Source organism: Budorcas taxicolor, chromosome 7 (assembly GCF_023091745.1).
Source record: "Budorcas taxicolor isolate Tak-1 chromosome 7, Takin1.1, whole genome shotgun sequence".
In the NCBI taxonomy this organism is placed as follows: domain Eukaryota; kingdom Metazoa; phylum Chordata; class Mammalia; order Artiodactyla; family Bovidae; genus Budorcas; species Budorcas taxicolor.
Genome location: NC_068916.1, coordinates 65,563,027 through 65,577,432, shown reverse-complemented (window position 1 = coordinate 65,577,432; position 14,406 = coordinate 65,563,027). Strand labels below are relative to the sequence as shown.

The window sequence follows — 14,406 nt, the reverse complement described above, 5'->3', positions numbered from 1 at the left end:
AATCCCCATCAGATAAAATCTTCCTCAAACCAGAGACCTAACCTTCAGTTTGATATACAGAACTTAATCCCGTGGGAAAGGACCTTGAAAAGTCTTTTGGCTTGACCACTTTCATTTACAGAAAAGAGAAAGGAAGTCCAAAGAGGTTCAGTCAGCCACCCAAGGTGTCTCAGCACATGAGTCAAATCTCTGGGACTAGAAAGCTGGTCCCTAATTCTCCTGCCCTATCCTACAGGGCTCACACCCACCAGTGCCACAGAGAAGCTTCTTTTCAATGTCGGCTGCCCCAGAGTGAATTCAGTGCTCCCGTGAGCTTTAGTTCCACTGCCCGAAGAGTAGGATCAAGAATAGGCAGGCACAAGGCCTCTAGCCAGCATCCTCCCCATTCCCCTTAAGGCAGTAACATCTGCCTTAGCTGCTCTCACACCCAAAGGTTATCTGAGCTAGAAGGGGCCTTGGAGAATGTTAGCACAGATGCTGGAAAGGGAGTGAAGTCTCACCGGGGCCTAACATAACCGTGTTTCCTTGACAAGCCAACTCTTCAGCATTCAGAAAGCTTTCCCTTACTGCCCTGGGCCCTCAGGCCAAAATGCCCAGAGTGTCCTGTCTCCCATCATATCCATTCTTCCTCAGAAAGATGGATAAGGAGACCCCCTCCAGGACTGCAATTCCTGCCCGTGAACTCTTCCCCACCCTCTCCTCCCTGATTCTCCAATAAGGACATGCCTCAGCTTGTGGGTTGGACAGACTGCTGCCCCTCTCCTTTGTATGATAAAATACACAGAGTCTGAGCCCACAGGCCTCACACAGGTGTCCTAGACTAAAGGAAGCTAGATCCTGCCGCTGGATGTGTGCGTCATAAAGGAAGGAACAGAGGTTCAGTGTGGCCAGGTCTTCTCATTTTTTTTCGTAACAATTTTATTGATATAATTCACATTCCATGCTATTGACTCATTTAAAGTAGACAATTCATTTTTTTTTTAATATTCAGAGTTTAAGTTTTAAAAGAAAAACCAAAAAATCTCTAGGTTCCCAGATACATTTTCTTGATTTTAAAACACAGATGCTTAAGTTGTTTTTAAATGGAAGGGTGATCAAACTCTGTCAGGAGGCTGAACTGGATCTGAGGTGGTAAGCAGAGTGAATAAACATTTGCAACTTCTACCTTTTAAGACAAGAGTCCCATCATGGCTTTTGTGTCTTGTTTACCCCTGAATTCTGGAGCCTGATACCTAACAAGTTCTCAAAAATTTTCAGAATGAATCAATCTAGAAAAGTACTTTGCCAATTTACAGCTGCAGAACCCTACAGCAAACTGCCATCCAAACTCTGTAAGTACTATCACCACGACAGGGAACCCAGGACCTACAGTGGCAGCCAAATCCATTGAGAGCACTGCTAAAAGTTACTACTTGCCCAGAGTCAAAACCTACTGACCCTCCACCTCCCACCTGCCACCAGAGCTTTACCTGTAGGGCCAGACTTGAAGGAGGAACAGACTTGACGCAGGTCTGTTCAAATGCTGTACTTCAGAACAACCGCACTGCCACCCACCCCAAGCTTTGATGGTCTGGGAAAAATTATCCTAGTTTCTCAACCATCCCTTCCTCACAGTAAGAGGCATGCATCACAGTGAGCAGCTGCCTCCCTGTGTTCCTAATTTCCTGTCTCTCTCCCACTCCCCAGAAGTAGCATCCAGGGGGCTCTCACCATGGCCAAACTCCGCCCCCTACACTCGGCTCCACTGCGGACAAAACCCAAACTAGGTTATTCCATCCACATAATTGGCTTCTCTTCCTCATATCACTTTAAGTAAGTCAGTCAGTCACTCAGTCGTGTCCGACTCTTTGCGACCCCATGGACTGTAGCCTACCAGGCTCCTCTGTCCATGGGATTTTCCAAGCAATAGTACTGGAGGGGAGTGACATTTCCCTCTCCAGATCTTCCTGACCCAGGGATGGAACCTGGGTCTCCCGCATTGTAGACAGATGCTTTACCGTCTGAGCCACTATCACTGTAAAGATATATAAAGAACAGGAAAAGCAAGGAGACCTCCACTCCCTCAAACAAATCCAAAGCTGCAGAAAGATACCAAAGATGGAGAGGGAGGGTTTCACTGCAAAGCACCTGAGCTGTCCTCTCACCAACATTCTACCACTAGGGCACTCCCAAGTGCCGCAATGTGGGCTTCTCATGGCAGGATTATAGCCCCCAGGGACTCCTCAAATTCCCCTCCACTAGGAAGTTGTGTACCAGCCTAGGGCAGGTAGGAAGAGCTGGCTCTAAGTGATATGGGCTGCCTTCCTGTGTATCCCCAGCACCAAGCAGCAGGGTAAAGGGGGAGAGAGGACCCAGGAAGACAGAAGACTTCTGCATTTGATTTCTGTTAGCAAATTGAAGACCTGGATCAAATTCAAGACCTCAAAAGAGGAACCGTCAACACTCTCAGAGCGATCACCACTTGTTACTTGCCAGGCTTCAGCTGAGCACTCACCTTCACCCAGTGCACACTCACTGTGATCCTAGGACGCAGGTACTCCAGTTATAACTCCACTTACTGAAGCCAGAAGTTACCGATCTATCTGAGGGCACTCACTCAGTAGGTGATTGGGCTTAACTCAAACTGGATAACTACAAAGTCAACGCTCTACTTCTTCCTCCAGAGGAGTGAAAACAAAACCGAAATAGAAGCAAAGAGACGTGGGTTCAAGTCTCAGCCGTACTCTGAACTGACTATGACCTTGAGTAACTCTATTTCCTTTCTGGGCCAGAAGTACCTACCCTGTAAACGAATGGTTTAGGTTCAAGGACCTCTGGGGTCCCTTCCAGCTGTAAATACTCCTCCTCTGAAAGGGAGATAAGGACATCTAAGCCTTTGTGCAGAGCATTAAGGACAGAGTTGATAACTGGCCACAAGTCAGGGTAAGCCTGGCTCTCAAAATCCCACTCTTCTCAGAAACTAAGACTGCCTATGGGCAGATGCAAACCCACTGTTAGCTCAGATGTAACAATGGCTCGAATTCAGCTGAAAGGAGGTGGCTCTGATGGGAAGAAAACCGTGTGCCCGTAGCTATGTGTGGCAAAGCCCACCAAGCCAAGCTGCACAGAGGCTGGTGGCAGACAGTCTAGATGCAGACCCAGGAAGTCCCCTGCACGGGTTTTTTCCCAGGTGGAGGTGGGGACTCCTGTATGGAAGCATGTCCCCCCGCCACTACTTCCAGGGCCACTGCCTCCTCTTCCCGGCTAAACAGCTGCAGTAGTGCAAGTAAGATGGGGCTCTTGGCTCAAGTGTGGACTCAGCCTAGGCCAGTCACCAGCAACTGCATTCCAACTAAGCTGGCCTTCTGAAAGGTCAGAGAAATCCCATACACTGGAGTTGCTCCCCATCCTTGAAGGATGACAACCGGTAACTGTCCTACACCTACACTTCAGGAATGTCTCAGAAGTCTGCTCTCTTCTAATCTGGGAACCTTGCCCCACAGGATGAGACAGGAAACCCTAAATCTCCTATTCTTAACCTAAGAGGTTCTCCCACGTGGCCAAAGCAAACTTTCAAAAACAAAAATCTGACCCTCACTTAAAATCTTTTAAAGCTCTCCACTGCCTTCCAGTTAAAATCAGAATTTATACCACAGCCACAAGGAACTACTCAGTTCCCTGAACCTCTCAGCCTTTCCTCAACCAAGAATGAGTCCTCTTTTCAGGTCTTTTCTCAGATAACTCTTACCTATCCTTCCCATTTCAGTTTAGCCACTGCTTCCTCCAGAAAAATTACTCTGACCTGGACTGAGCGGGGTGCCCCCTGCTGCACTCCCAAAGAATCCCACAGTCTTCTTACACAGCATCTTCCATACTGCATCGAGAACGTGTGTACTCTCTGTCAACACAAATTTTTATTATTCACTACGGTATCCTCTGCGCCAGACTCAAAATATGAATGCTGCTCCTAAAAGTATGAGATTCATCCATTCATTCACTAATTAAACCTTCACTGAGCTGCCTACTCTGTGCCAGGCATGTTTAGGTGCTGGAAATAAGCAGCGGTCAAATACCAAAGACCCTTATCCAACAGTGATAAAAACTAAAAAGAAACCTGAAGCAGGTAAGAGGGATGAGATACAGCATAAGGTGCATGCAGTCTGCAGGTTAATACAGAGTGGTGGGGGCAGGCCTCTCCATCCCAGGGAAGGGAACAGGAACCAGAAGAAGGTGAGGGCATGGTCCACGTGGCTATCTGGGGGAACAGCACTGAAGAATACAAGCCCTGGAGCACAACATGCTCCAGGAAAAGCAAAGAGTCACATCGTCGGAGGGGGAAAGTGGTGAAGATGGAGTCAGAGCTCAGGTCAGGGCAAGGGCAAATCTAGGGAGTCAGCTTAAGAAGATACTCTAAGGACTCTGAATTTTTACTCCACTATAGAAGCCGTGAGAGGACTTAAAGCAGGAGTGACAGGATACCAGTTAGAGGCTCCTGCAACCTTCCAGGTGAGAAGCAACGGTATATGGACCAGACTGGCGGCCGAGGAGGTGGTAAAAACATTCACCTTTGGTCACAGTTGACCTGTTCTGGTCTCCTCTCCACATACACTAGCTCACTGAAACTCCTGATAACCCCAAAGTAAGTAATAGTGATATTGCAATTATCCTCTGTAATCTGCTCAGCAGGCGCTCTTTTTAGCCCCACTTCAGTTACCTGTTTACCTTTGGTCAGTTTTTAGAAGCCAAAAGGATGTCCTGGTAAATTAGATATAAGTTGACAGAGAAAGAGGTACCAAGAATGACCCCAAGGTTTTTAGTCTGAGCAATGAGGACAGTTGCTTATTAACCTCTCCTGAGGCTCACGTTCCTCATCTGTGAAGCAGGGTTAAAAAAGAGTGCCTGCTGAGAAGATTACGAAGGATAACTGCAATATCACTATTACTTATCTTGGGGTTATCAAGAGTTTCAATAAGCTAGTGTATGTCAAAGGGAGACTAAAACCATACAGGGTTCCGGTGGACCGTGTGTCGAGATGGCTCCCGGCAACTATGGGATTGAATTCAGTTCCTTGGGACTTCATTTAAAGGCAAGGCAAAGAAAAGGCTATCTGGAGTTGCTGGAATGTATGTCCAGAGGGGAAGGTGGTTACCACATCAAATATGGAGGGCTATACCAAGTTCCCTGAACACAGAGGCTCCATCTGGGTTTACCAGTAACACCTCAAACTAAAGTGGGTGAAGTTTCTCACTCTATGTCAGATTTATGTGGACAGTTTTACAAAGTTCATCATAAAAGCCCACATTCCTTACCTTTCACACCTAAGGCTTTGTCAGTCCAAAGATGCAGCCAGAGGAAAAGAGCTCATCAAGACTGTCCCTCTGATTCTGGGAAAATTCCTCATGGAGACACCCTGCTGCTGCTGCTAAGTCGCTTCAGTCATGTCCGACTCTGTGCGACCCCATAGACGGCAGCCCACCAGGCTCCCCAGTCCCTGGGATTCTCCAGGCAAGAACACTGGAGTGGGTTGCCATTTCCTTCTCCAATGCATGAAAGTGAAAAGTGAAAGTGAAGTAGCGACTTCACTGGTCCGGAGTGATCTAAGGCAGTGGCCAGGAGAGGACAGCCTTACTTGCTAGAGGTTCATAAAAGAAAATAAATTTTAGATACCTGGCTAATAAAAGGACAGGAAACAGGGTGAAGGGGCAAAGGGGTGGGTGATGGGATATCAATCAGAACGTGCTGTTTTTCCTCATGTCCAGCTCTTAGTGACCCCATGGACTGCGGCCTACCAGGCTCCTCTGTCCATGGGATTTTCCAGGCAAGAGTACTGGAGTGGGGTACCATTGCCTTCTCTGGAGACACCCTAGGCTAACTCCAAATTGATAATCTTCACTTAGCAAAGGCATGGATAACCCCTCAGAATGGGTAATTACCACAAACTATTGACACATACACAGTCGATCCCCAAACAACGCAGGGGTCAAGGCACCAACCTCGAGCTCAGTGAAAAACCCACTTATAAGTTTATAGGCTGTGCCAGGCATCTGCCGCTGCTCTCATCTGCGGTTCTGCGACAGCAGAGCGGGTAGGACTAGAGTACTTACTGAGAAAAATCTACATAAGTGGATCCATGCAGCATGAACCCATATTGTTCAAGGGTCAACTGAACCTGGCTTTGGAACGCATCTTCCGGCATCTAAACCACTTACATCCGTGAGGGACATTTCAAGTCATGAACTGGGCCACCCCGGAACGAGGTATCAAGCTGACCCTCAGGCAGCCTCAGCACAGGGTTAGTCCCATCGTGTTCTGACTGAAATCCCATCACCCACCCCTCTGCCCCTTCACCCTGTTTCCCGTCCTTTTATTAGCCAGGTATCAAAATTCATTTTCTTTTATGAACCTCTAGCAAGTAAGGCTGTCCTCTCCTGGCCACTGCCTTAGATCACTCCGGACCAGCCAGGGAAGTTTGGGAGCCCTTTGGAGGCCCCAACACCCTAATTACCCGCTTCGAGGTTGCCTTGGATTTTGCAAACAGGGGCAGTCCCATCCTCCAAGCTCTCCATGTTAGAGAGGTTTTGTGGTTTCAGGTCCACTGCTCTGCCTCCTCTCCCTCCCTTTGGGAGGGAAAGAGTGCTGAGTAACAGCTCTAAAATGCTTACTCTCACCTAGGTCCCACTGCAGAGGCAGTGGGTCAGCCAAGAGACTCCGCCCCGCAGGGAGCTTCAGAGTTCAGATCTACAGAGACCACCCCCTACCTGCCCAGGGCCCCAGACCACCTCCAAAGCACCTCTCCCTCCCCAGCAGGCGTTATCTCCCAGTGAGTGTAAAACTCAAACACCCTACCCAGATCAAGGGACAGGTTCCTGGGGAAGGCCTCCATCCCTTCTCCCCTTCAGAGGGTGTCCCGATTGTGTGCTTTCTTAACAAGAACAGAAAGTGGTCTCAACTATAGGAAAAGAGCTTTAAGCCCTCCTTTATAAAGGCCAACATAACAGTTCTTCACCAAAAGGTATACAATATAACTAACTATGGAGTTTAAAACAAATAATAATAACCATAATGCCATTATTACACTTGACAGATAATTTCCTAATATCTACACTTTCAAAATTTCTTCTTATATAACCTGTTTGTTTGAATCAGGATTCAAACATGATCCACACAAGGCATCTGACTGATGTCTCAACTCTTCAACCATAACAGTTCCCTCTTTTAAAAATGCTTATTTACTTTTTAATTGAAGCGGATGTACAATAATATAATAAGTTGCAGGTGAAATATAGTGAGTCATGAGTTTTAAGTTACACTCCATTTATGGCTTCCTTGATGGCTCAGTAGTAAAGAACCCACTTCCCAATGGAGGAGATGTGGGTTTAGTCCCTGGTTCAGGAAAATCGCCTGGAGAAGGAAACTGCAACCCACTCTAGTATTCCTGCCTGGGAAACCCTATGGCCAGGGGGAGTCTCGTGGACTACAGTCCATGGGGTCACAAGGAGTCATACACTACTTAGCGACTGCTGCTGCTGCTGCTGCTAAATCGCATCAGTCGTGTCCGATTCTGTGCGACCCCATAGACAGCAGCCCACTAGGCTCCTCTGTCCCTGGGATTCTCCAGGCAAGAATACTGGAGTGGGTTGCCATTTCCTTCTCCAATACGACTGAACAACTCCATTATGCTTATTATAAAATACTGGCTATAACCCGTGTTTGTACAAGACATCCTTGTAGCCTTATTTTGTACGTAATAGTTTGTACCTCTTAACCCCCATCAACGCTGCCCTTCCCTCCTCCCCTCTCCCCACTGGGAACCACCAGTTTGTTCTCGGTGAGTCTGTTTCTGTTACACTCACTCGTCTTGTTCTATTCACTTATTTATCTACGCTGTGCTACGCCTCCGTTGCTCCAAGTGGCCTTTCTCTTGCTTCAGCGAGCAGCGGCTGCTCCCTAGCTGCGGTGCGCAGGTGTCTCTTGCAGAGCCCAGGCTCCACGGCGCGCAGGCTTCAGGAGTTGCAGCACTCGGGCTCAGCTGCTCCATGGTGCGTGGACTCTTCCTGGACCAGTGACTGAACCCGTGGCCCCTGCACTGGTAGATGGGAGTCTTATCCACTGTGCCACCAGGGAAGTCCTTGCTGTATTTTTTTAACGCCACTTATTTGCTAACAAAATAATCTGTCCTGTAGTTTCTCACGTTCAAAAACTGAATAACTGCTACCTCATGGTCCATCAATGTATTCTTCTATCCTCACAGATCTATGATTCTGTTAGACGTGGGTTCAATTTTTATTTGGCAGACACAATTTTTACAGACAGCACTGTGTACTTTCTATTATCACATTCACTGTAAGGCACCTAATGCCTGGCTGCTACACAGGCTGCTCTGATATACACCTCCAAGCAACTGGCTTAGGTTCCTAAAGCCAGAAAAGTGTCTCTCCAGCCTTCACAGAACTTGGATTCAAAACTGAACTTCTTAACCACAATTGCAGATACAAACATACACATATAAAAAGCTCTGCTTTGTAAAAATTGTGAATCACTGCTATATACCCGAAAATTACATAAACATTATAAACCAAGTATATCTCAATTAAAAATAAATCAAAAAGCTCTACTTTGGTTTCTTTTGTGGGGAAGGGGTTTATCAGAGAAAAAGTGCTTTTGATAGTAAAAATACTAAAGACATTTAGACCTATTCCAATTCCCTTACTTAACAGATGAAGAAACACAGGCTCAGAGAGAGTATGGGGGTTGCTAATGCCCACAAAGTTGGACACAAGCAGAATTACACGCAAAATGAACACCTCTAATAATGGTTATGATTTATTACAGCTAGCACTTATTAGATGCTCTGTACTTGAAATTAAGCTAAGTATCACACTAAATATTTATGAATCAGTTACTATCACTATTCCCGTTTTGAGGATGAAGGAACAATGGCTTAGAGAGGCTGAGTTATTTACCCAAGACTGAACAGGAAGTTAGGAACAAAGTTGGGACTCAAAATTACAGACTGTGTAATTCCATCCAGTCCACTTCTAGAGGTGGGGAAGGAAGGACCCAGGGTCTGAAGTAGCTCTGACACCATGAGGTCTTCATGCAGTGAAGACTGACTGATACCCTAGATCCCTGCCAGTGCCCCACCTAGTACACCAGCTGTGGGACTGGTGGGTGAAGGAAGATGGGAAAGGGCCCAAACGCAGGAAGGAAATGGAGACTTCGAGTGGAGGTTTATTTGGGGCCAGTTCAGTGTGGCACAAGATTCCTGGGGTTGCCATGGGTTAGCTGGGATTATAATCCTTTTTTGTTTCATGCCACCAGTTAGCTGTACATCAAAGGGACACAGGAAAAAAAAAAAAAAGATACCCAGAATATAAATGTGCAAGTCTCAGACCCTGACGCCAACTTTCCTTTAAAGAGAAATGAAGAAAAAGATCACAGAAGTGTCACACAATCCACCCACTTATTCCCTGCTAGGAGTGCTGAAAGTTTGTGGGGATAATGCACTCTCAAGTCTCTACCTACTACATGTATACCAGCCACAGCAACTTTTAAAAAGCATTTAACACAGCAAATGTTTAGTTCAGTTAGACTCGGCTTTGCCCACAGCCCTAAAGAGCACATGCACACTCTGCCAAAAGCTAATTTTTACGAAAGGCAGATAAATTAAAACTTATTTTAAAAACATTTGTTGCAACACATTCCAGAGTAAAAGTAGGCAATTGTTTGAAACATCAAATTTTAAGATTATCCATACTATGTCCTTCATGTCTGTGGAGAAGCAAAGGTCTACTTTTAAGGAGACAGATCCCATTTATTTCAGGGAGTACTGATAAAATATCAGAAAAGGAAAACACACCATTCTCCAACCCTCTCAATTTTACAGGTGGAGAAAACAGAAACCCAGAACAAGGCCCAGGAAATCCCAAAGTTTTAGTCTTCCACAGTACAACAGCAAACACATGCCAGGCACCAGACTAAATACTTGAACCATACCATCACAGTGAATGCTCACAATGCTCGAGGCAGATAAATAACTTTATTTCTAGAATATAATGAGGAAGCTGAGGCACAGAATGGTTAAATTATCTTGTCCAATGAAGCACAGCTAAGCAACTGACATTAGAACGCAAGCAGTTTAGACATCAGAACCTTCGCTATCTTCTTCATTAAAAAAAAAAAAAAAATTCGGCTGTGCTAGGTCATAGTTGCCACACACAGGATCTTTGCTGCAGCACATGGGATCTAGTTCCCTGACCAGGGATTGAACCTGGGCCCCCTCCACTGAGAGTGGGGAGTCTTAACCATCACGGAAGTCCCTCATTTCTTCTTGTAAATGAGATATCCTGCCTCTCTCATACTGTATTAAAGAGTTGTGGCTAGAATAAGAAAAGAAATTTTAATGTTTTCAAAACATTCTAAGGGAGAGAAATACAAAAAGCCAAAATGCAAATCCCAAGACTTAAAACCACTAAGACAGACACTTAAACCAGAACAGAGAGCCCCGCAAGAAAGGGGGTATATCACAAAACATTTTTTATTACTAGTTACTGAGTGTGTCTCTTAAAGAACTAAAATACTAGCATCTGAGCCAAAAGGAGAGCTAAAAATAGGCGTTTGCAGAAAGCTTTGGAAAGCTTTTGGCTTACTTAGGAGGCACCAAAAACATATGCATCACAGAACACAAAATTTCCCCAAGACCACACTGCCACTCCACTGGTGTCACATTTAAACTTGTCCAGATAAAATCAGGGCTGGAAAAGGGCCTTAGTGATCCATGTAAATTTCAAAGAAAGGGCCACTATCTACCCTGAACACAAAATTCTCCTTCAAAAAACATTCAAGCCCTAACAACAGGCTTAAACAGAGAAGCTACTGGATTAATTCAGAGTTTGTCTGTCGAAGACTATTCTGAAGGTTCAATACTAATGAGCAGACAAGACACTTCCTCGCCTAACAAGAACAGAGTAAGTCTACCGGACTTAGAATTTTGCTTTGGGCACTTAAAGCAAGTTGGCTTTTCTATTCAGAGGTAAAGGCGAGATGCCAGCCAAGCTGTCTTCTTCCCACGATCAATAACCCCGGTGACGCACCCTACCAAGGGCCCCTAGACTTGCACAAAATGCCAGCTCAGACATCCAACACCACCTGATGTCATGGCTGATTTAAAACCCACAAGGCAGGTTCACCATTAGCAGAGCAGCAGCAGCCAGAGTGAGTAGCCCCATTTAAACTTCTGAGGAGTGCTCTCTCCTCCGGATGATTATACCCTGAGTTTAAAGATGGGGGAAGGACCAAAGAGTATCTTCAAATTGCTTTTCCTCCCTCCGTGGGTGGATCAGGAGAGATTTGCAAGAAAATGGAGATTTCAGCACTGCCCTTTGCATAAGAGGGTTCTGGAAGGAAAAGGGGGGGAAGGGGAGGAGGGCAAAAGGAAGAGAACACGGTTTGAGGTACTATTAGTAAACGCCAAAGGTCCCCTCCCCCAAATGAAGCAATCTTATAAAGAAATAAAAATTACAACATGCCATTTTCAGAATTCGGTGTTCTGGTTTCCCTGGGACTACGAGAGATTCTATTCCCTTGAATGTGAAAGCATTAAGCTGCCCTTTCAACTTTCCCCATTTTGATGGTTTAAACCAGTCAGTCTCAAGCAGAAGGGGAGGAGTTCTGAAAAAGCCGTAGGGCTATGGCCACAGGCCATCGTAGTAGTTCCAATTGGGTTTTAATACCGGCTCACTGCAAGAAGATCCTGAACCCAAGAATCCAGCCCCAGGGTGTCTCTACGGGCCGGCAAAGGGAGCAGGGCGGGCGCGCCCCCCACCAAAGGCGACGATCTATTTTCGGCAAAGGAAGGCCTAGCGGAGACTCCATATTCCTTACCCTCCTTCCCCCATCAACAAGGCTCTGCGGGGACTTCCCGCACACCCACCTCCCCCGAGAGGCCGGGTCCGAAAGGACCCAAAGAGGTCGAGGAGGGTGAGGGAGGGCGCGCCGCTCGGCGGTCACATGCCGCCAGCCGCGCGGGGAGGCACCACGTTGTCCCGGCTGCGGAGGAATGCCGGGAAGGGGGGACGCGCACTCACACCCGCGCACACGCACACTCCCGGCCGCGCCGCCCGCACCCGCCTTCCGCCCCGAGCGCCGCGGCGACCGCCGAACGCCCAGGCCGAGCGGCCGCGAGCAGCCCGCGGGCCGGCGGCGCGGCGCATGGCGCCCAACTGTCACCCGCCCGTCCGGCCTGGCCCGGCCACTCCCTCCCCCGCCGCCACACGCCCCTCGAGTCGCTGCATGCCCCCTTACTCGCCTCACATTTCCCCTCACTGGACGCCCCGCACACTCGCCATCCGGCTCCCTCACAAGGCGGAAGGTCCCCAGGATCAGGCGAGGGAAAGCACCGAATTCAATGACACGTTGGGTTTCCTCTTCTCCCCATTCTCCCCGTAACCGACCCCTCGAGCCGTCGCCCACAGCCATTCTACCGCCTAACACCATCTACTCGAGAACAAACTTGTTAACTTTTAAATCCTGAATCCGTGTGGTCGGTATGCACTCATCGCCGGGCGTTTTGCTGCCTATGACATATACTCATTAAACATTTACAACACGGGGACGATAGCAACGCTACCAAAACGAGGAACACGGGGCGGGGGGGCGGAGGGGGCTTCCCGAGGAAGGTTCAGGCAAGAAACCGTCTCTCACACAGACACGCGGTGCGGGCGGGGGGGAGGGCCCCTTTCACCGAAACCAGCGCCCACCCCTCTCCCCGCGAGATAGGCCGGGACCACGCCGTTGCCCACTAACCGCTGCGGCCCAGGCGGTGGCCGTAGCCTCCTGGAGGCCGGGCCCTGCGGCAGGGGCAGGTTCCCGAGTGCGCCGGGGGGGGGGGGGGGGGGGGGGGAGGGCACGGCGACCTGAATTAGCCAGGAGATAATGAAAAAAAAAAAAACCCGAGTCACCACGACCCACTGTGGCGGACCCCCGGGCCCTGGAGGCCGCTGGGGGAGGGGACGCCTATGTCCCCGGAAGAGGCCCCCGGTCCCGGAATACCAAACGGAGACCCACCTGGAGGAGACTGTCCGTTCACGGTGGCCAGGACCGGCGGCAGAGCGTTCTTAGTCCACGGGTTCACCTTGGGCGGAGGGGCCTCCACGAAGTCTCGGCGCCCGGCGCCCGCGGCTCCAGCAGCTCCTCCGCCAGCGCCCGGCTCGCCGCCGCCGCCCTCCTCCCCGTCGCTGACGGCCAGGCCCTCGGCGCCGGGAGGCTGCGGCGGCCGCGGGCTCTCGCGCTCCAGCTGCCCGGTGCCTTCCCTGTGCTGCTTGGCGCAGGGCGGCCGAGGTCTTCGGGTGCCGCCGTCCGGCTCCCCGCCTCCGACGTCGTTCGCCCCGGGCTCGCCCTTGCCCTCGGGCGGCGGCAGCGGCTTCTTCCTCACCAGACCCCCGTGATCTTCGGCCTGCAAGAGCGGGGCGCCCCCCGGCAGCAGCGGCTCCACCTGAGTGGCCATCTGCGCGCCCGCCCCCCCGGAGAAGCCGGGCGCGCCCGAGGCTGCCTCCCCCGCCTCGAACTTGGCTCTCAGAGAGCCCGCGACGCCTTCCTCCGGGGCGCTGGGCCCCAGTCCCGGCGGAGAAGGGTCGGGGTTCACGCTAGGCGCGGCCCCCCCTCCCGGTCGGATGCAGCCGCCGTAGATCCAAGGCCCGCTGGCGGGGCGGGGGGGGGGGGGGAGGAAGGCCCCCCACTCTGCGGTCCAGGCCTCCTCGGCGCGCGTCCCCCCCCGCCCGTTCCTCGCAAGGAGCCCCCACCCCGAGCCTGGCAGGCTTCTCGTCCCGTCCCTCCCTCCCCCCCGCCCCCGGGGCGGCCCGGGCTTCCCGGCACGGGGGCTGCAGCAATATGGACGGACGGGGGAGAGGCGCGGCGAGCCGAGCTGACCACGCGATCCGCGGCAGGCGGCGGGCGGGCGCGCGCCTCGCGACGCAGCGGGCAAGGGGAGGGGACGGCGCAACGGGGGCGCGCCCGCCGGGGCTGGCCCTGGGCGACGGGCGAGCGAAGGCGGCGGGAGCGCGCGCGCAGGGCCTCGCGGCCCCGCCCCTGGCCCCGCCCCTGGCCTCCGTTTCCTCGGCGCACCTCCCGGGCTGGTGGGTGAGGGGTACTCAAACCGGACGGGGGCGAGCACGTGCCTGATGCAATTCGGAAGGGGGGGGGGCGGTCAGCGAGCCCGGTAGGAGAGACCGGGTGGTATAAAGAGGGGGAAGTGTCTTAAAGAGCCAGTGCGTGAGAGCGTCCGCAGGTGGAGCACATGGGACCGCGCCACGCGGCTGGCGGGGCCTGCTCGCGCTCTTTAGGCTCGGTGCGCCAGAATCTGGGGAAAGAGCCATTAATATCACCCTAAGCTTACAGGATGATGGGGTGGGGGTGCTGTCGCCTTACTTG

General features: G+C 50.6%; 1 protein-coding gene across 2 annotated transcripts in view; it reads right to left on the bottom strand.

Moving 5' to 3' along the window:
- Nucleotides 1-13,694, bottom strand: part of LARP1 (La ribonucleoprotein 1, translational regulator) — a 61,737-nt gene extending 48,043 nt beyond the window's left edge. The window contains exon 1 of one of the 2 annotated variants that reach the window (XM_052644326.1): nt 13,045-13,694. In XM_052644326.1, the coding sequence (XP_052500286.1) occupies nt 13,045-13,483 (439 nt within the window). In that variant the 5' untranslated portion in view covers nt 13,484-13,694. The remainder of the gene's footprint in view (nt 1-13,044) is intronic. The other variant, XM_052644327.1, reaches the window with a different exon arrangement.
- Nucleotides 13,695-14,406: the final 712 nt, after the last annotated feature.